We start from the raw sequence: 21914 nt of genomic DNA on the forward strand, positions 1-21914 counted from the left end.
AAGAACTGGGAAATCTTGAGTGAACTGGCTGTATGTGTGTACGATGCTTTAGGCTGACGGTGTAACAGCTCCAAAAAGATTTCACTGTGCAACCGTTTGTTTCCGAGAAATTAATACATTTTTTCATATCTTTATATTAGGTTGTCCGGAAAGTGTCTTTCTTTCGCAAACGTGTTTTTTACAACAGTGCAGCTTCATACAAACGTGAAACCAAGTTTGCGAAACGTCGCGGTGTTTATCTCAACAGAACAAAAAGGATCGTACGCAATTCGACAAAATAATATAAAACAAAAAACGCTGTGCGCCTATTATTTCCTCATAGAACGAAAGAAACATTTCGGACATCCTAATCGATTCTTTTAATATTGATATTACGTTCGGTTGAATATCAAATTTTTACAATTTACTTTGATCAATTTTTCATTACTTTTATTTATCACAGCACTGCTGCAAAGTCTTACGATTCTACGGATGGAAATTGTAAGAGGAACGTTTTAGAACGTGAGAAATTGCTGCACCAAGAAAACAAAGGGCTGTGCGTTCAAATCCTTCTGGGATAGTTTTACCATCAGCCTAATGCGCATACAGCTATCTTATTCGAAATTTTGCAGCTCTTGCCTTGTCAAATAAAAATCTCGCCACATCAAAACCTTGACGTATGAGGAAACAACGATCCGGTCGTGTAACGTTTAATGAGAATCGTAAAATAAATAAAAAATAACGCAATGACGTAATTAGAGGAAGCGCGAAATGAGAAGATACACTCTCAATTTCTTCTCCACTGATTGGGGAATAAATAATGGCAAAAATAATGGTTCCTTGCTTCTGGATATTTCTTTGAAAAAGTTTACGTTGAAGGTGCCAGGCAATGCGATTAGGGCAGATCGATTGCACCATGCTTTCTCGAGGTATGTTTAATTAACAAACCGTTGGGGATAATTATGCCGATGCTCGGAACGGCAATAAAATTAGTGTTTAGTTAGCAATAAAAAGACTGAGTAATCACGCGGCGAAGGTTACGTTTTTTGTTACGGCAATTAAGCGATCAAAACATCAGTGTCGAATGATATCCGTAATCGTTTATTTGACACGACTGGATTTGATGTCGACAGCCGACACCCAGGAAGCAGCGAATAATTAACAACAACAAGTATCGACGACGAGATTAAAAGATCAACAACAAATCGATAATACTTGTCGTTCCATACGTTGTTTTCGTCTGTCACAAATGAAACAGAAAAAGAAAGAAAACATATTCGACGAACGTTCGAGTGTTCTGTAATGCTGTTCTCACAGATAAAGAAAATAAATTTCGAGATAATTGTACGCAATCACGGATAAAGGAAAAGCAAAAGATCGATATCGAAAGACAATGACGCGCTATTGACAACTCGATCCACGTTTCTCAATGCTTTTCGTCAAGTACAGACGACCGATTGCGTATGATTAAGACGACTCCTACGATAAACGCACATTGAATCACGATGTTTGATTTCCGCGTTTATAGATGCGCGGAGAAATCGTGGGATTACCGACGAACGCACGGGGAAACTTTAGAAAAATTTCCCGTCTTAGGAAACCCGCGAGATTGGACACCGATACATATAAAGCTGTAAATCGACATTTTGTTCCCGGTTTTCCCCATATTATTAAACGAACTAAACGTTTAAGAAGCAACTTATTTTACAAAACTCCATCGATCGTGCACCTGATTGTTCTGCTAGAAACTTAGCGATAGTTCAATGATACATCGATGATACATCGTGTTTGGGATTGCGAAATGGTTGGAAATGTAATTATTACAATTCTCAAGGACGCTGTACTCGCAAGTGTGAAAAACAAGATCGCTGAAAGAGAAGTTAAACACATATTTGCGGTTCGATTTATTTTTATAAAGCAAGATATGTGTATCTTCCTACTGCTGTACGAAAAATTCCCATTAACATCGGATAAAATTAACGTCTTATGCATGTTACAAATACGCCGACGTTTCGACATAATATTATTTAATTCGGAACGTACGCAAAAATTTACGTAAACCGAGTATACCATTCGCGTGGTTAATTTACAAAATTTCGAATCTACAAATGATGAAAGAATGAACGTCTATGTACCTACTTACAGGATCTGTATCGCGGATATGATACGTGTAACCGATTTATTCGCAAGACCGGATGACGTCAGCTTTCGATGCAGAAATATTAACGGTTCTAGAGGAACGCGTGCAAATGTTTTTATCACGAGGCACTTTCCACCCAGGCTACGTAATACAAACAGATCATGCTAGAATTCGGTTGGTAAAAGCGTTGTATACGCTATGAACGAGGTCGTTATCGCGGGCGGTAATGCGACTGTCTGACAAGTGACATGATCACCGGGGCCCGGATTATGGCTTTAACTTCACGTCGACTTTGCTAAATATTTACACGGTGCACCTGTCTCGCGATTTTTTCTCGCAAATCACATTCACTATACTTGCTACTGTAACAGCGCGTATTGACGGTGATATAACACGAATAAACGATAACAAAATCGTGATTGCTAAGCGTCTTTCCTCCGCCCCGTAACGTCCATGATAATAACCTGAAAACTGTGACTTTTCCTCGATATGGCAGATGATACGACAGAAGCGTACGATACGACTAAGGAAGGTATATTCTTCGGTAAATTGATGTCAAAATTAATATTATTGACTGTTCATGTTTGTTCAGCGAGGAAAGTATCGTTTTTCCTTTATCGTGTATCGATTGGATATGGATTGTGTATCGATTGGATATGGATTGTGCATCGATCTTTTAACATTCCCGCGTTTCTAACGAAATATCGTTTATGCGTGTCGAGAAGAGAAGAATCAAAATTCAATTTTCAAATCGCCATACTTTCTCATCCTAATAAATAGCCGATTGTTGAGATTACGGAGATCAGCTTCCGCGAATATCTCACGAGTAACGAATTTGTAGAAGCGTCGTTCCTAGTGTAGAAAACGAACGATGTTATGCGATAGAGAACGTTCACGTGGCAATTTATTCATCTGGTTTCCATGGGAATAAAAGCATTGCGTGTGACGAGCGAGGAACGATACCCCCGCGAAAACCGGTCCCGCTCGAAATTATCGATGCGAACACTACGAAACTTCAGCCGGCCAACCGTACAACGTTTGACGAGAGTCGGTTTTACTTTATGTCTATGTTTTTATCTGCGTTGCAACTCGACCGAGCAATTTCGTTTAAGTAAAAGCGATTTACTTGCAGAGGCAACTTTTGAATACCGCGCCTTACGAAAAGATAAAACGACGCGATCCAATAACAGAGAGAAAGATAAAGGACAACGATGGCGTGCCGTTATCGATGTCTAAAAATTTCACAAGAAACATCGATCTTCAAAAGACGCAAAATAGAATAGCAACGGAACGCGAACTGATAAATACCTGGCGACGGAGTCAGGCACGAATATGTTCCACCAGGAAGGCCTCTTCTGTCTGGCTTGCGTGTAAAGTCCATCGGTGCTTGCGACCTGTGTCGGGACGCCAGCAATCCCTTTCCTCCTTTTGCGATCGAGTTTTGGCGGCCTGGCGAGGATATGCCACGACTTTCTGCGAGCCTTTTTGTCCTCGATGTCCGCCTGTATTCTTCTCTCGTTCTCCAGTAGTTCTTGGTTCTCCTCGAGCAGATCCTGCGACACGTAGAAAACCGAGCACCGCCTGCCACACTCGCTGGCGCGTCTTTTCTCCTTCTGCACTTGTTTCGAATTTTCCTTCTCCTCGACAACGCTACCGCGTCTCGCTCTATGAAACAGACTGTCCCTTCGCGCCTTCAGATCCTCCAGCACGCTGTGCCGTCTGCCTTTATTATCGCGTAAAATAGCGTTCGAGTCCCTTCTGCCAACAGCGCCGATAAGTTTCGCGAATGACGACTCTTTCTCCACTATCGAAGGAATCGAATTGGTCGACGCGTATTTGGCGGCCGAGTGGCCGTTGTTCTGCGGCTCGTTGCTGATGTACATCTTGCTTTCCATGCTACGTATCGATCGAGATCTTCGAAACGCGTATCCACGTTTCCACTGTATTGTCGATATACTAAATCAACAACACCGAAACACCCGCGACCACTATACTAGACGACGAAGACCAGGAAAAACCATCAGGAAACTGTCGCGAAGCACTGCACACTTAATCACCCGAGATCCGCGATCATTTTTCCGGTGGTTCGCAAGGGAAATACGGAAGGCATGAGTCGCGTACCGTTAAGGCGCGATCGGCATTATTCCGTCGCCGGTGAAAGCAGCCACGACGGCGTACCGAGTGACCGCCTTTTCACTCCTCGTGAAACGTGCTATCGGCACGAATACGCGCGTATCCAACGAACGCGAACGAACCACGAACCTATATATATATATATATGTATATATCGTATCGACCGGACCTGTCCACAGATACGTGTATACAAACCGGGAACAGCTCAAGCGCGAGATCCACCAACAGATCGTTGACCCAAGAGAATCGTGAGCGCGGAACCAGCCAACGGTGGTCGACCGACTACCTTCCACCTCGCGCGCGTCTTTTGCACGCACGCATTTGTTTCTCTATTTTCTGGTAAGTCGAGAAGAGAGCTCTGGTTGGAAACTCGTTCGCCGCGTTTCTACGTTTCGGAACGTCAACCGAATCAACCTTTGCCTCGTCCTCGAACCGTCAAAGGTGGCGCGGTGTGTGACTCGTGTTGTAATAACTTACAACCGAGAGATTGTATTTGGAGCAACTCGGAACGAATTCGATAACGGTTCCTCGCAGTGAACAAAGTGAATCTGTCTGGTTGAACGAGAGAACAAGAACGAAGAGACGAGTCTGGTTTGCTGCGAAGTCAATTTCCTAGCAGCTTCGAATCGTTTCCACGATTTCAATGCAGGAACTACGACCAAGCTTCGCTGTTGCTAGCGTCTTCTTCTTTGGGCGGTTAGGTTTGGAACGCTTTCAGGTGAACGACTCGACTTTTCGATAGTGTTCAGTCAAAGCGGTGTTCCGTTTCGTCGTTCGATACGGTGGTAACGACGGGGAATCGAGGCTGGCCCGCTGAGACCGCCGATGTCGGCCACAATCCGCACACTCGTCCTTTCTTGTCGTCGTAACACCGACGTGACGATGTCGCGATGCCGACACGTATACACACACGGGCCAAAATCGAGATTCGTTTACTTACGAGAGGGAGAGAACACACGTGACACGCGCGATCTTCAGCAAATTAATACGTAGGTTTGACAAAACAAAATTCGACGACGATATAACAGGATACACGGCGTCTCGTGTTAAGAAGAGAGGGAGAGACGCACAACCGGCGGAAAAACAGGCGACTTTCTCTCGCCTCCTCTTTTTTTTTCTCTTGTTTCTTTCTTCGCTACTTTATTGTAATGCGTTTCGATTTTGCGCGCATGTGCGCACCTGATCTGCTTACACTCCACGACGATAGCCGGTTTTCGATAAACCGAGATATCGGGCTACACAGTTGACAGTGGTACACACACGCCGAATCGACAGGCCGTCACGAGAATCGAGTATCGCAGCGACTAAGCGAGAACGAAGCCGACTGCTTGTATTTATACACGTCGAGGCACTCGGCCGAGACTGTCTCTTCGGGCGCATCCCCCACCTCCCGTGCCCGAGTACCCAACAAGAAGAAACACGCATCGAAGACACACGACTTTACGCTCTTCGTTAATCGTTTACAAACAATCTTTTTTTTTTCTTCCTTAATTCTCTCGATACCGTCTCACACGCGTCCGAAATAATTGCGGGATTGAAGAAAGGCGGCGATCGTACGAAACGCGTACTCGCAAGATGGAGGACTTTAAGGTTCGCGGCACCGTAAATGGGAAACGCTGGAACCGGGGCATGTGTTTCACATTGCAACTATCAGCGTGAGCAAACGAGCAATTCGTACTTTGTCGTAGTAATATTATTACGACGATGATTTGAGAGCGAATTTTAGTGAAGTGTTTACATGTATCGATAAACGTGTGTCTTTTAAACTTGTAACTGATCAATATGTGTTGATATGATCGATTGATTGAAAAATCAATCGAACTTCTTTGTATGTTTTCTTTTCTAAGAATCTAATATGTTCGAAAATATTTTCTTTTTTTATTTGCGCTCGGGGTGAAAAGAATAAATCGCAGATTTCATTTGAACGAAATTGTTTCGTTATTTGTAAATGTTCCCATCATGTTTTTTTTTTAATAGGAGGTATTCAGAAAGAATTCGAAATTTTCATCTTTTTTCTTACGTTAGTGTGGAAAATGTGGATCGTAGATTGATTTTTCAAATCGAGATGAACATTCATGAAACACGTTGACGACTATAATAATGTCTTACTTGCAGCTTACTAATAAAGAAAATCGCGATTGAAAATACTTTGAACAACTCGGAATCAATGTAATACAATGTGTTCATGAATATATACATACACATATATAATATGTATGTGTTTCTCGCTCATTTCTGTCTTATATTCATACAATTCGTAGTTTTCAATCGTTTTATTAATTGTTTAAACAAACGTTTAATTGTTCATAGAGTAATATATTATCGAGAAGCCCGTGTAAACGAATCAACAATACGATAAGTCTTAAGTAAATAAGTATCAACGTGCCTCGATTCAGTATACTTAAAGAACACACAAACACGGATAATTATCGCATGTAACTAAACGACGATGGGAACTAGTATGGTCGGTGTTCGTAAGAAGCAATAAATAATCGTACATAAGTTCAATTTCAGAAAAATTTCAAGATACTAATACATCGAATTTCCAGCTCCAGAAATTATCCTAACTAAATTATTCTTCGCTTTGCATCAACATTTCTAACATGCTATATTTCTTATAAATTTATTCTTATAAATATCTTCATATTTGTTAAAAATTTTATCGACAGATATCTTTATTCAGACTATTAAGAAACAAAAATGGAGAGTATTCTTCGTCGAACAAAATCACTTTGTCTCGTCTGATCATGAGCCCCTGTAAACGTGAAAATCTTCACGCGTATACGGGAGAGAATAATCCAATCTTTGGCGAAATAAATTTCTGAGAAGCATATTCGTATGTCGCGTATCTCGAATTGCGATAAAGATTCTCATTGATAACGATGACAAACACCTTCTCGAGTTTTTTCTTCCTTTTCTCTATTCCTCTCTTTCTCTCTCTGATTAACTGCTTTTCATAGGCAAGATGCATACAGTAAGGAATAGTCTGATTCTTCTCAGACGAAAACATAGAAAATTATCACGGCAAAACAGCTTTCAAATGATCTAGCAATCGTAACTCATTTCATAATCCATGTCTAACTATTCGTCACGTCTGAATCGACGAGCCTCGGTTACCTAACCGCTGTTGCCGGCGCACAGATTAATTTTGTTGTGGAGCGTTATGGAGTCTGTGCACTCGAAACTGCGTGCAATTAACTGGTTTGTATGTCGGGAAGTTTCCAATGTAGCCTCGTTTATGTTTTAACGAGTTCTATAATAATTCGAATCGCTCGCAAGTTCGTAGCAAAATTTTCATCTTTCGTATATTACGATTCGAAGAAATAGTAATTGATAATAGAAGCGAAGCAGCAAATTTTTCAATCCAATAAAATTCGGGCTATGAGGAAGAGCCTCCATTATCGAGAATTTATTTAAAATATAAGAAATAATAGTTACCGTAGTCAGTATTGACGATTCGTATCTTTATGGAACGAAATCTAAGTAAAAATTTGTTCTAACTTTTAATTTATAACTTTATTTATAAACATTATAAAGAATATCTCATTTTATATATTTCGAATGTTCTACGCATTCTGTGTAGTTTCATGTAATTTAAATTCCCCGCAAAAGCGTAAACATCAGCGGTCTAATTGTAGCCCCTTTTTCATCCCGAAACTTCAACTTCTACAACACGTACAAACCAAATTCGATTATGCCAACCGCGATATATTTCGTTTGTATAATTCAGGATCGTGTCGCGAGACACATTTTCGTGGCGATACAACTCTGACCCAATTGCTGGGAACGACCAGATAAGTCGAACTTTAAACTGCGCCACAATCGAAAGCTACAACTGTACCATTTGTGTAAATTCACCTTATACGGATCAAACATACACCATCAGGTGTCTTGCTATGTTTTCGTGAATATTTAAAATTAATCCAATTATGGCAAAAATTTCAAATTAATTTCATTTCAAATTAAAACGAAGAATTCACAATCATCGGTGAAAATATACATTTACTGTGCAATTTCAGCGATTAGAATTTTTCTTCTTACATTGTGTAATTTTTCATATGTCATTTTTGCTTTGATTTCTTTGTTGCTAGTGTTATGTTTTAGTCGTGCATAATTCTAATGTTATATACATATATGAACGTGTTTGTTTTCCTGTTTAGTGTTTAGAGATCGCTTCGAGAAACTCGGCTGACCGAGTGAGATTATGGTCGTCCGTAGAGGGACAGAGAAAGAGAGAGAGTTAATTGGGTGAATCGAATTAAGAGCCAGCCAGTATTTTCATTGTTGCAATTCGCTAATTAGTCGCGTACGAATTGACCAATTGTTTCCACCGGTTTGCACGTCCGCCTCTCGTTAATCCCGCGAGTCTGCGTTCGAAAGAGCAATCGCAAGATTTCACACAAAATCGCCTTCTGTAAAATCAGACGCGTTCCGATATAAGCGAAAATGGTGAACGAATAATTGACACAACGCACGTGAAATATTCTTCAACAACGCTGTCTTACAAAGATCTAGGAAATCGATGAACTCTTCGATCGGACTGACTTAAATCAAAACGATAACGTCGCTAAATTCGCTAATTCACCGATCAATCGAGCCAGCATGAACAACATCTAATTTCAAATAATGACGACGATAACTACGCCGCTGATTTGCGTGCAAAATTTCCGCGAGCACAACCAAAAGAAGTGGAATTATAACGAGTTACAACATTGCCTGTTTTATACATTTTTGCGTACTATATGCATTCTGTACATTTCTTGTATCGTCAAATTTCGCATAAATGCACAAAAGTTCGCAACCTGCTAATACCACCAATAGAATACCAATATTCCGTGACAAAACGCAAAATATGCCCATTGGCAAATATCAACAAAGGAAAATTCTCCAAAACGTGGAAGACCGCTTACGAATCCGCTATAGCGTAATAATCGCAATATCAAGAAAAATAGCAAACCATCGATATTCAACAACTCGCGATAACAATGATCTTCGAGCAAAATTATTCTCGAACAAAGCGAAGAAAGAGAGCAGAAAAATGTCCTCGCTTGGCAGAGAGCAATTTCAAAGGAACGGTGGTTTTATGCATCGAGGAAAAGACGAGCGTCTCTACTAACGACCTTATCAGTCAACTGCTTATCACCGACCTCACGTAGCCGAGGACAGGTTTATGACTCGACTACTGCAATCGCGAACAAGTCTATCTCCGTTACCTCAAACGGTTCCCCTTTTTCTTCGTACCACTTTCCTGCGGCGTTTCTTGTTTCGCGGAGAGCCACAACGGCAAGAACAAAGCGGGCAACAGCGGTGCAAGCAGAGGCACGATTTTCGTCACTACGAATCGAACATAGTTTGGCCGCTGTTTCGTGATCGCAGAACGAGATTCGAGGCACGCGTGTCGGCGGACAAACAGCTCTGATTCGATTCCATGCGAGTTTCTTCCGCGTCGACGCCGCATAGAATCGTCGAAAGGCCGGATCGATGTGCAAATAATCTCGTTTCGTGTCTCTGCGTTTGTTTCGTTTCATTTAGCATTAAGTTATCTCGTTCGAATTACTAATAAGGTTAGTAGCTGACTCAATATACGATTACAGCTAACTACGATTGAACAAGCGATGCAAATTTCTCACGAATAGAGTGTACTTTAGATAAAAAAATTGGGTTGTAACAAAAATTCGTTCTGTCTTCGTCTGTATTTTCAAGCGGAGAGCATAAGATAAATACAGGTGCAGTGGCGGTAAAAAGAGAGTTTAAAATTGATCAGTGTGAACTTTACGATGCAAAGTTGCTCGCATATTGGTAACAGATTATCTATTCTTTGGTATAATATGTGCATTGTGCTTATTCGTTCAATGTATTTCATAAAATTATTATTATTACTATTATTTGTCATCCTTGTACGGATGACACACTTTGATACAAAGGAAAAAGATATACAGTAACATGAATGGTAATGGCAACACGTCATAAATGATGCGGAAGCATCTATGAATTACCTACTGCATTTCTAATATTTTTCTTGACAGCACGCGACTCGCAAAAGAGGTCTAATCGATGGTCGAGTAAATTAGCATGTTTGCAATCGCGGTTAACGCAACTGGTATGAGCATATTACGATGTCTTTTTACATTTGTTTTTTCAATCGACATTTAAATTTTCCATAAAAAATATAAACATCGACAGTCGTTTAATTAGGTCCTAAACGCTCGTTCAGTAGACTTTACGATCCGGTCTGATACTAACGCGTTTAGGATAAACGATTATGCAGGCGAATCGCGCGATTCCGCGATTACCACTAGTTACATCGAGTTGTTCTATCGGGAACGACACGCGATATCGACCGTACAATCGCACAGCAAATTGCCTGTGCACGATAATGCTCGGAGAAATAACTAAAACACTGTTCTCGGTGCATCGACGTGAAAATAAAAATCAACGAGAGAATCGCGTTTCGCAAGAGCTGAACGTATATAACCGCGCGAGAGAGAGAGAGAGAGAGAGAGAGAGAGAGAAAGAGGAGAAAAAAAGAACACGAATCAAAATTCGACTATCCTCGATTTAACTGCGTCCAATCTCCAGCTGAAAACCATCTCTTAGCGATCATGAAAATTACCGGTTACCCGAATGACCCTGCGTGACGAGTGTTGGGATTCAAGCATACTATAACTCACGGAGATATGCCACCATTTGTAGAGAACTTTTATAAACGTATTACGTGTGTTATATTTGGAACATTTTGGAATTTCGCTAACGCTATAATGACGCAGAACTATCATGATTATATCGGTAAGATTTAGGAGAATACAGGATGTTCACTGCAGGTCCATATTTCGCGGAGAACACAAAATGATTTAGATTTGTCGATTATCTGTTATAGTAATCAGCCTCGATGCTCACTATTATTACGTTACGAAGCATTCAAGTACTTACGGTTTGAGTATTAAGTATTAGTACTAGATACCAAGTACTAAGTACTAAGTACAAAGTATTAGGACACATACTCGTTACATTTACTGAAAATCTCGAGCAAATTTTAATTTGTTTAGTGTTTTACATTATGAGGTACATACGATGTGGACGAAAATTATGGATTTATAATAAAACAACTAGAAAATAGAATTAGTGGGAGACATCCAATTTATACCACGTGATATTTAGCATATATTTTGTATTATACATTCTATATATAATATAATATAACATAATATAACATAATATAATATAATATAATATAATATAATATAATATAATATAATATAATATAATATAATATAATATAATATAATATAATATAATATAATATAATATAATATAATATAATATAATATAATATAATATAATATAATATAATATAATATAATATAATATAACATAACATAATATAATATAATATAACATAATATAATATAATATAACATAACATAACATAACATAACATAACATAACATAATATAATATAACATAATATAATATAATATAATATAATATAATATAACATAACATAACATAACATAACATAATATAATATAACATAATATAATATAACATAATATAATATAATATAATATAATATAATATAATATAATATAATATAATATAATATAACATAACATAACATAACATAACATAACATAACATAACATAACATAACATAACATAACATAACATAACATAATATAATATAACATAATATAATATAACATAATATAATATAATATAATATATAATATAATATAATATAATATATTATAATATGATATAATATGATATAATATGATATAATATGATATAATATGATATAATATGATATAATATGATATAATATGATATAATATGATATAATATGATATAATATGATATAATATGATATAATATGATATAATATAATATAATATAATATATTATATTATAATATGATATAATATGATATAATATGATATAATATGATATAATATAATATAATATAATATAATATAATATAATATAAACGAAAATGGAGTGTAGTTATAATGCAGATTTTGACAGAGATTTAATTTAGACAGTGCTTTGCAACATTATCGTACGAATCATTATAATGTTGCGAGTAATATTCAGGCCTAATCGAGCGAACCTTCAATGCTGTCTTTGATCTGAATTTGTGAGTACACGTCGAACTTAATCCCATCGCTGGGATCACTGGAAGGGACTCACGTTTGATCGACACTGAAGGACGTCGAGAATTTTGTTACGCAAACGTACCTATATATATAAATAAATGAAATTTTCTTGGACGAAGAAAAGTCGGGCCGAGATAATTGTTAGGCTGAAAAGCAGAAATCGAGCGGACCTTTGGTACGCAACTTTCACTCGCGTCTCGGCGCGTACCAAGACGCGAACAAAAACGACTAGTCGCACGAACGTTTACCCAATCTGGCTTCTGATTGTTTCTGTAAGACATGATTTATACGAGACACGAGGTTTTTCGGGAGCAGATTTCACGAGAATCAAAGCGATCAGATGATCTGGGGGCAAGAGGTTATCTTAGTGGTGAGATATTGATATTAGGTTGACGTAAACGAATTATGGTTGTCTCAGTTGATATCATAACGAAGGTTCTGTTTTCAAGCTTGCTGTGATCAAAAGAAATGTTAAAACCGCATTATCGTATTTAATGAAATTTTGTCTGGTTATTAAAAATAATAGGAGCAAATTCAGGTCAAGACGATTTTTCGACTCGGTGCACGGAGTCACTTTACAGTAACAGAGTGAAATATATTACGTTATTAGTATAGAATTCTAGCTATTTATTAGCTAGATTAATTTTTAATTAATTTTCAATAGCGTTTTCTTGCAATAGTTGAAATAATTTATTCTATTAACGATAGAGAAAAATGTAAGATATTAATATGAATTTATTTCAAAGTTACATATTAACTAGACTAGTATACATTTATCGTATCAAATTTTAATCAGCACATTTTTCTCGCAGTGATACGAGCCTAACAGCAAATGATCTTCGAAAATGCTCAGTTATTTAAAGTGAATTATGCAAAATTAGTAAGATGAGCTATTCCAAATGACTAAAGCAAAGAACTTTAGGAAATTGATAAATAAAATCGTACGATCTAGCAGACGTATCATTAACAATTCTTTCATCATTAAAATCTATTATTAAAGTCTACAATTCACGTTGAACCTCATTTACAAACTTACTATACTTAGTATCAGCAAACAACAGTAATCCATTGTCTATTATTCCGGACGTTACGTAGAAAACTTTGTGAAAACATCAGAATGGCCACAATCGAAACCAGACTTCCTTTCATCCGTCTATTGAAATTTGAAAAATCATGCAGCACGAATATACCGCGTCGATTCAGGCTCGAAAGTAACACGCTGATTGCGAGAAACAATAAAAATCGTGCATAAAACGTTTCTCGAAATCAAAGGTTCGTATGTTTCGCATTTCGACGAATTCTTACATCTCTTTTTTTCGTCACGAGAATTTTTGTTCACACGTTCCACAACATCGGATAGCCCACGATAAATGCCAGAGATGAAAGAAACGTTTCGTCCGAAAAAAGCTATGGTTCAAAGAAATATAGCTTTTTGAAGCTGGGTAGAGTAATTGAGGAAAATTTATTCGAAAGAAGCTGCTAAATACAATCGCTATTTTTCTTTAATTAACCGGCTATAAGGAAACTGGGTCGGTTGATGACTTAAGTGAAATTGCGTTCTACAATTTCTCTCTCTTTCAACTTATTATTATTATTTCGAAGAAGCTTCAAACTATCGACTATTGACTTTACTAACAAACGAATAGTTGTACGATGTAGTAGGAATAATAATAAAGAGGCGTATGCCATTCAAAGAAATTCATTGAAAACAAATTCATTGAAAACAGTAAAATGATCGAACTTGGGTATGAAGCAGTCACGTTGCTCACGCAATGTGAAGAAATATGTTCATCTGTAACTTTCTTAATTTTGTTACTTCAGTCGGCTCGATTTCAAGGTCGCTTGAAAATTGTTCATTTTGCTACCGCGAAAGAGGCGTGAACGCTTCGCTTTCATATTCACGGAAAAGTACTTGTTCGAACAGGATATGAAATTGGAATTACTAAAAAGCGTTGAAAGACGCTAGAAATGAAAAGACACTGAAGCAATTAAAAGCAGAAGACACGTCAATGGAATTAATGAAAGGAAAACAGTATTTCCATTGAGTTTCCAATTCTGTGGTCCTCTTCTGCATCCGTTTGACCATACACACGATATATAACACGTACAACAGAAAATAACCTTATTTGTCGAATTGAAGTTAAACTACGTTGATTGTAATGACCCGACGATGACCCACGTCGAGCACAGAAAAGGCATTAATCAAAGAGCACGCGTTGGCCAATCGTTTCGTGGATCGTCGTCCAAACCAATCGATAGTTTAATCTTTATTTACGGCTAACGTGAATAGAAGCTTAACTGGTTTTCCGTCACGTGACGTTTGAGAGGCTTCGTGGAAAGAGGCGGACGCCTAGCGCGTAAATTCATCGCGATAAGCCATGAAAAAAGAATTTCGAAGCGGTGGTCGTCGTGCGAAAGATAAGCTGGCTCGGCAAGGCTGTTACGAGATGAATTCGAACAGATGTTCTACGTGACCAACCGCACATCCTCGCCCGACGCTGTGAAAAATTAAATTTCTCCCTGCCAGGATATCTTTTTACGCGACGATATAATACTCCATTCACGCTCACGCTACATATTTTGCTCCTGGATGAGCCTAGTTTAGGAAAATCGATGAAGAACTGCTTTATTCCGATGAAACACGGAGTTCGGTCGATCGCGTACGTAGTTTTTCATTTTTCCTTTTAACTTTCGTTAGTTGGGAATGCAATGGATGGTGATTCGTTCGATGGACGCGTATTTATTATTTTTAACAAAAGTTATCAACCAATTTCCATCTTAGAAGCCAAATCGATCAACTCGATGAATAAAAACGTACAGAAGAATGACAGTTACAAATATTAGGTTTTAAAATTCTTCTTGGAATTTTCAATTACTTATGCCCCCTTCTTATGATAAACAAACGTACGAAGATAAAATCTGTTTGTTTAGACGTTGAATGGAAATCTGTGACTTGCGACTGGCTCGTGTACTCTGGCTGACAAGAAGTCATTTTAATCATTCGAATTCTTCACGTGTGAAAAGAGCTTAAGGTGCTTGGAGCTCAGGCCTTTGGTTTGGTGCTGCACCTTGGAGGCTTTTTCGTAAAAGATTTCGAATCTACAGCTGATAAATAGACGAATTTGGAATATTTTGGTGTTGAGAATTTTCTCGTCCATAGACACGTGTCTCTGCAACTTTGCAAGAAAGTAGATTCGATTTAATCAAGCGTGGGACAGGCTTAAGCAAGCTCCTTTCCTGGCGTGGACATAAAACCGAGAACGAAGGTTTACCAAGGGTCATTAAGCACCGTTTCTACACGAACGACATTCTCGTTTCTGGCAGTAAACGTCGACTAGAAACTGTTCAGAGAGTAGCTATCTAGAAATTTCGCTGTTTATTCGAAATTCTAGCGGCTTGAGCCGAGCGACGAGGATCGACGTGGCAATGTTACGGTAAATTTACCGAGTAACCGGCAATGGGAAAACTTGCGACCATAAAAATGACGTTGACGGCTATCCTACTTCCAGAATCAACCAGTCCACGTAGGAACTCGACTGGACACAAAGTATTATCTAGCGCTGGTAATTGTTGCAGACGCTTCGAAACCTGATGGACGTTCATTTCGAAACTCAGATTTACGGCGCGTACCATTACAGTAAGCTTGTAATAAAGATCATATCAATCATTCTGTCAGGTGTATAAAAAGATCCGTGTGATTTTAGTTCAACACCGTGACTGCTGTTACGGACCAACAGTGTTCTTATTTTTAGAAATTGAAACGTTTTCAATCACTGAGGTATTCTCTCTTCGTGCATAAGAGAAGAATTTTTCCACTAAAAAAAAAAAAAAAAAAAAAAAAAAAAAGAAAAAGAAGTGAAACTGTTCTATGTTTTTTTTAAATATCTTTATAAATCTTTCTTTTTACGTCGATAGAGATATAATCGAGATTCTAAATTGAGGAGGTTTTTTCAAGCATAATATCATATAGTTTAAAGAAGAAAGGTACATAATAACGCTGTTTGAAAGACAATAAGGTGATTTCAGTCTTTTACGAAGAAAATATGCTTCCGAGAGTTTCATTATGCTAGTGGTTTTCCTACTTAGCACCAACGAGCTTGAAGCTTATTTGAAACATTTTATATTATAAATTGATAATCTATTAGAGTCGGCCCAAACATCGCGATACACTCCCCGTGCAGTTTCCTGCATCCGCACGACTATTTCTTGATGAAAAATGCATTTGATCTACTTTTCCATTCAGTCGGAACCGGCGTAGCGCATCATCGTGAGATGTTTGTATTGGTCTAACTGGCCAATAAATTTCGAGGAAATCATCGGAAGATGGGAGAATCGACGTAGAGAACCGAGTGGAGTCGTAAGTTGTCGTGAAACGAGGATTTATCGCCTCATGGAACGATAAAGCGTCAGTTGGTCGTGTAATATATGTGCGTATAGGCAGATGCTACCGTGAAGTTTTACGAGCGTCGTTGCGACTCGAATAAGCGGCGTGGAAAGAAAGAAAGAGGAGGAAAAGGTGCATCGAACGACGATCGAATCCGATCGAAAGCCGATCGATCCGTTGCGCAATTAGACACGGCGTGGTGGTTGCACGAACACGGTGAAAGTCGTCGACCGATAAAAACGAAATTGTTTCATCCTATAATATCTCTCGACTTTGGAACGTGATACGATACATTCGAATTAAACTGCACGAGCTCGTGACACATGATGAATCATGATGAGCTTTTATAATACTCGCAATGATCGAAATAATCTCGCAATTTGTACAACTGTTAAGCTACCGAAATACCAATGAAAATAACCAATTTGTGATCCTTCGTAGATTTTTCCGAGTTTTCCAACGATATTGCGACGAGATTTAATTTAATGTGGTCAAGTTGACAATTGCGAAAGTAACTAGTTTATAGTCTTCCAGAGAAATTTAAAAACACAATATATGGCGGTGTTCTCTTTCAAGATTTAAATGAATTTTTGTAAAGTATATAGATAAAAGCTGGCTTTTTCTCCCCCGTTATATAGCTTTTCATGTATCTTTATGTTGAATTTTTTGATACTAGTCTTACGTTTTATCTATTATACATATAATCAAAGAATAGAAATTAATTTTGTCACGATCATCGGAACTGCTGATGGACACTTAAGGATAAGAGTGGTTTAAAGTTTGAAGTATTTTTATCTGACGAGTCAATTGGAGATTAATTTGAGTGCACGTGATGGTGCAAGATGCATAGTGACTAGAATAATCGAACAATTAGCCTTCATCTATCGTCAGACTCTTTTAGACTCTTTTCTTTTTAGTTTAAGCAAGTAAAGAAATAATCTGCTGCTTTCTTATTTAAATTTAATTTAACAATATTTCAAATGGCTGTTTGCTCAGCCGGAAATTAGTTTTGCCTTCGGTTCGATCTTAATCGAGACATTAGTCGTGTTATGTATGTCGAATATAATTCTTCTCGGAAAGTTATCGGAAATTTCTTACGTTGAACAGATTCGTCTGATTAAGACCCACTTCGCCAATGACATTATATCATCGATCATCTTAATTACATCGATCCTAATCTTTACAAACACAGATATAATAGGATTTACTTTTAATAAAAATGACGCGATACATTGTAGAAGACAAACAGCTCTTAGATAAGTCAATTATTGCATTCGCAATCTAGACAATTGAAATCATCAATTTCAGTTTGTTAAAGACTCCATTCTGTACGACGAAATCCAGTAAGAAGTCGAAGCGACAGAGAACCCGGAAGAAAAAACAAATCATCGATTAAGAAGTTAAGAGTTCCGAAGGTTATCGTGAAATAATTAAGAAAATTAATCTTCCAGGGTGAAATATCTCTGATATCGAGTATTCACGCTTATTGGTAGCAAGATTGAAGATCAACCGGAGCCTACGTGGATTTTCCTCTTTTGTCGTGGCTCAAAAAACAGAAGCTTCGATTGAACGGGAGCATATTGCAATAAAAAAAAGTGGTAAATACCTCGGAAAGATCATGTATCGAGCAAACAACAATCGCGAAAGGATTAAGGATACGATTCGCAGTAAACGATAGACGGAAGCCGATAATCTTCTTGAAGAATAAAAGCTGATCAATCGGTCGAGCTGTCGTTATCGCGTATCTCGCGTAATCTTACAGATATTTTTAGTAACAGTCCAAAAACAAAAGAAGAATTTACCAAGAACCCGTGACACCGACCAAGCGAAAACAAAAACACATGTTTTAATTCAACGAATTCGATGCCGAAATAGATCTTCGATTAGGTTAATTATCGCCAGATCGGTTGCGAATCGTATCAAGTAAATGAACTATCCAGAACAGCTATGTAAATACATGAAAAAAATAATATTTCGAATGTTACTTGTTTCTAAGAATTTCTTTGGAAATCGCGTTCATTCGTGTCACTTTCTTGCAAGGAAATAAAATAGTCAAACTCGAAGATGGTATCCCGCTGGGGGTAGCCATCCACATGTTATTTAGCAATTAAGTTAGAAAAATTTACCAAATGTCCAGCTGGACAAATTGCAAAGTACAAATTAAATAATAAAATAAAGAAGAAACTTTCTTGCAACGAATGAACTTACGGGAGTAACTTGTTTCATTTGAGAAGTTCGACAATAACGGCGGAGTTTTATGCGACTATGCGAAACTTGAAGATACGAAAATACGCAGAAAATATATAAAATATTCCAAATACAATATCACAGTTTGCAATTGATGAAACAAGTTTCCATGTGAGTTCTCCTATTTTAATTGTGGCCATAAAAATATAAAACTGTACAAACACCCGCAGTCTGTCCATATAATTAAATTGAGAAACTTCGCGCTCCTTGTTTCATATAAATAACGTCCTACTTCATAAATTACCAAGCAATTGATAAATAAGATAAATGCATTTACTTTCTGTAAAATTGTCCTTGAATTGCAGCGTGCTCTTCTTTAAAAACCAATTTCTGAGATATGTATCCCTGCCATTAATAAATAATATTATTAAAAAGAAGATAGTTTTACTAAAAAAAAATTCCAAGCAATTGCCAAGCAATTGATAAATAAGATAAATGCATTTACTTTCTGTAAAATTGTCCTTGAATTGCAGCGTACTCTTCTTTAAAAATCAATTTCTGAGATATGTATCCCTGCCATTAATAAATAATATTATTAAAAAGAAGATAGTTTTACTAAAAAAAAAAAAAACTATGATCCTAAAAGATTTGATAATGGACAAAAAAGAACTTTCTTATAGCCCAATAAAAATTCAATCTTGAAAGGGTCGATCAAACGTGCGTCATCGAACAGCTTGAAAACGAATTAGCTTGTTATACAATGTGTGCCATAATAAGAAGGCCCTTAAATTCTCTCCTGTCGAATTTCTATGTTGGGTCACAGAAGCCTTATAAATTATAATAGCGTCGCGCGTCCGTTTCAACATAGAATTTGACGTGTTTCCTCGGACAGGTTTGCACACGTTCACCATTCAGGGCCTTGCCCTTATTTGTCTAACGCCATTATCGAATTCGTTGTGTCGATTCATACAACGTAAACGCATATCGACATGCATGCGTTGTATCACAAATAAGAAAGCGTTGTTTGTACGAATAAATTAATAAAAATATATTATTAGATGCAGATACTGTTAACTGTTCAATTTTCACGGTAGTCGTGTGGCTTTGTATCTGGAATTGTAAAGCAGAACGATACTGTCTCTTATCAAGAACTTATCGTAGAATTATATGTAGATGGCACCGTTTTGAAATAACTTTTACAAGTTTTTAAATATCAAAGTGTTTGCTGTACGTTTTACAATGGCCAAAAAATTTGCAATAATTAATATTGCAAATAATATTGCAATATTAATAATAATATTAAATAAATATTAAATATTAAATAAATAATATTGCAAATTTTATTTGCACTAATTTATTATACGACTATTCACCATCAATAACTTACCGATCAACCTGATTCCTGGTTATTACGATATTATATTTCTCAGCATCAACGACCTGACAGTTGTTTGAAATTTGATAAAATCGCAAAACTCGAAAGTCGTTGAGGTGATAGAAAGTTCGAAAATTCCTCTAATCCGTAAAAAGTCTTAAGCACGTGCAAATAAAAGATTACAGTAACAGACACAAGAGTTCGGAGTATTCCAGAACGTCGCTATTAATCATTTTAATTAAAGTATTTAATCCAATCAATACATACCGTTAGTCTGCGAATAAAGAAGAAATGGAAAAATCGCTATCGCCGGAAGAGGATTATACAAATATGTTGATTCACCTTTGTTTATTCTATATTTAATATTTCCCACGTTTAATCGATTTAAGTTCATGATCGACCGAAGAACTGTATATTTATTTATTTATCTCATCTACGATCTTCTATGGTCACTAGCGATCGTGACTAACAAAATACGTAAGAAGAATATAGAAAAAGAAAACGAAGTGTAAAATACGATAAAACGAGATATATAGATAAATTATGGTATTTATACAATTATATAGATCATATTCCATAACAATCTCGAAACGTGTATAATGTAACCTTTTCACGAATGAAAGAAGTAAAAGCAAAGCTAATCGTATATTAAGTTAAGCGAGTATTACAAAGAGAAAGAAAAATTAATTTCAAGATGTTTCTTCGCAGCAATCAAGTAGCACGAGCTCGTGCTTCTGAGTTATACTAATTTCTCTGAGGCAGTCGGCTTTAATCGATGATTATTGCAGCGGGATTACCGGATCCAAATACTCGACGATAACATATTCACACGCGTGCGTTTCGATACAAGTGAATCACGTGTCGTGACTCAGTACTCGCGAATGTTTCCCAGCAGATGCGAATTCGTATCCAGAACCTGTTCTTTTATCATTCCAGCTTCTGTTCGAGTAACTTCGTAAAACCCCTTTTTCCTTAGGACACGAACATCATTCTTGTGAACAACTTGCCAGAAACAGGATGTACTTAAATTCGACTTAAACTGTTCTTCTTATCTAAAAAGAAAGGAAAAAGAATACGTCTTCTTCTCTCTCTTTCCTTTTTTTCTTCTTTTATTAACACTAGAACTATCACACCAGTCAAATTGGCTGGTTTTACAATTTTATTTTCAATTTCCTACTTCATGTTATATTTTTTTCGCTATGATGTAATGACTTTCGCAATGATAACTAAAAGAATAATATAATGAATTTTATTTTGTTTTTTACGTATTCAAACTGAAAATAATTTTGTATCAAGGCTACTTATACCAATACCAATCGAAATGACTGGTACTTGTATACTCTTGTGTACTCTGTCTTTCAAAGTGTAAAAAGGTGTTGCAATCTGTTTATCGAATTCCAATTAATCAGTTTCCTCGTTTTGTACAACTTGCCACGCGCTTTTTAAATTTTTACCGCGTATCATTCAATATGAGTCAAAATGACTGGTTCTACAATTTTATAAATGTGTCAACTCTCGTTTAGGGATCCCAGATGGATTAATAATACCAAAAATCTACTA

At 37.0% G+C, this 21914-nt stretch overlaps 1 protein-coding gene across 15 annotated transcripts in view; it reads right to left on the bottom strand.

The window, feature by feature from the left end:
- The window catches only part of mtd (TLD domain-containing protein mustard), a 306573-nt gene that overhangs the window by 137035 nt on the left and 147624 nt on the right, over window positions 1-21914 (bottom strand). For 4 of the 15 annotated variants that reach the window (XM_069125539.1, XM_069125541.1, XM_069125537.1 and 1 more), the window contains exon 1: window positions 3428-5564. The exons of 8 other annotated variants lie outside the window; for them this stretch is intronic. In XM_069125539.1, the coding sequence (XP_068981640.1) occupies window positions 3428-4014 (587 nt within the window). In that variant the 5' untranslated portion in view covers window positions 4015-5564. Of the gene's footprint in view, window positions 1-3427; window positions 5565-21914 lie in introns of those variants that run through there. 3 more of the 15 variants (XM_069125542.1, XM_069125540.1, XM_069125543.1) reach the window with 2 other exon arrangements.

The sequence above is a fragment of the Bombus flavifrons genome, chromosome 13, assembly GCF_040668555.2.
Source record: "Bombus flavifrons isolate JBK064 chromosome 13, iyBomFlav1_principal, whole genome shotgun sequence".
Classification (NCBI taxonomy): Eukaryota; Metazoa; Arthropoda; class Insecta; order Hymenoptera; family Apidae; genus Bombus; species Bombus flavifrons.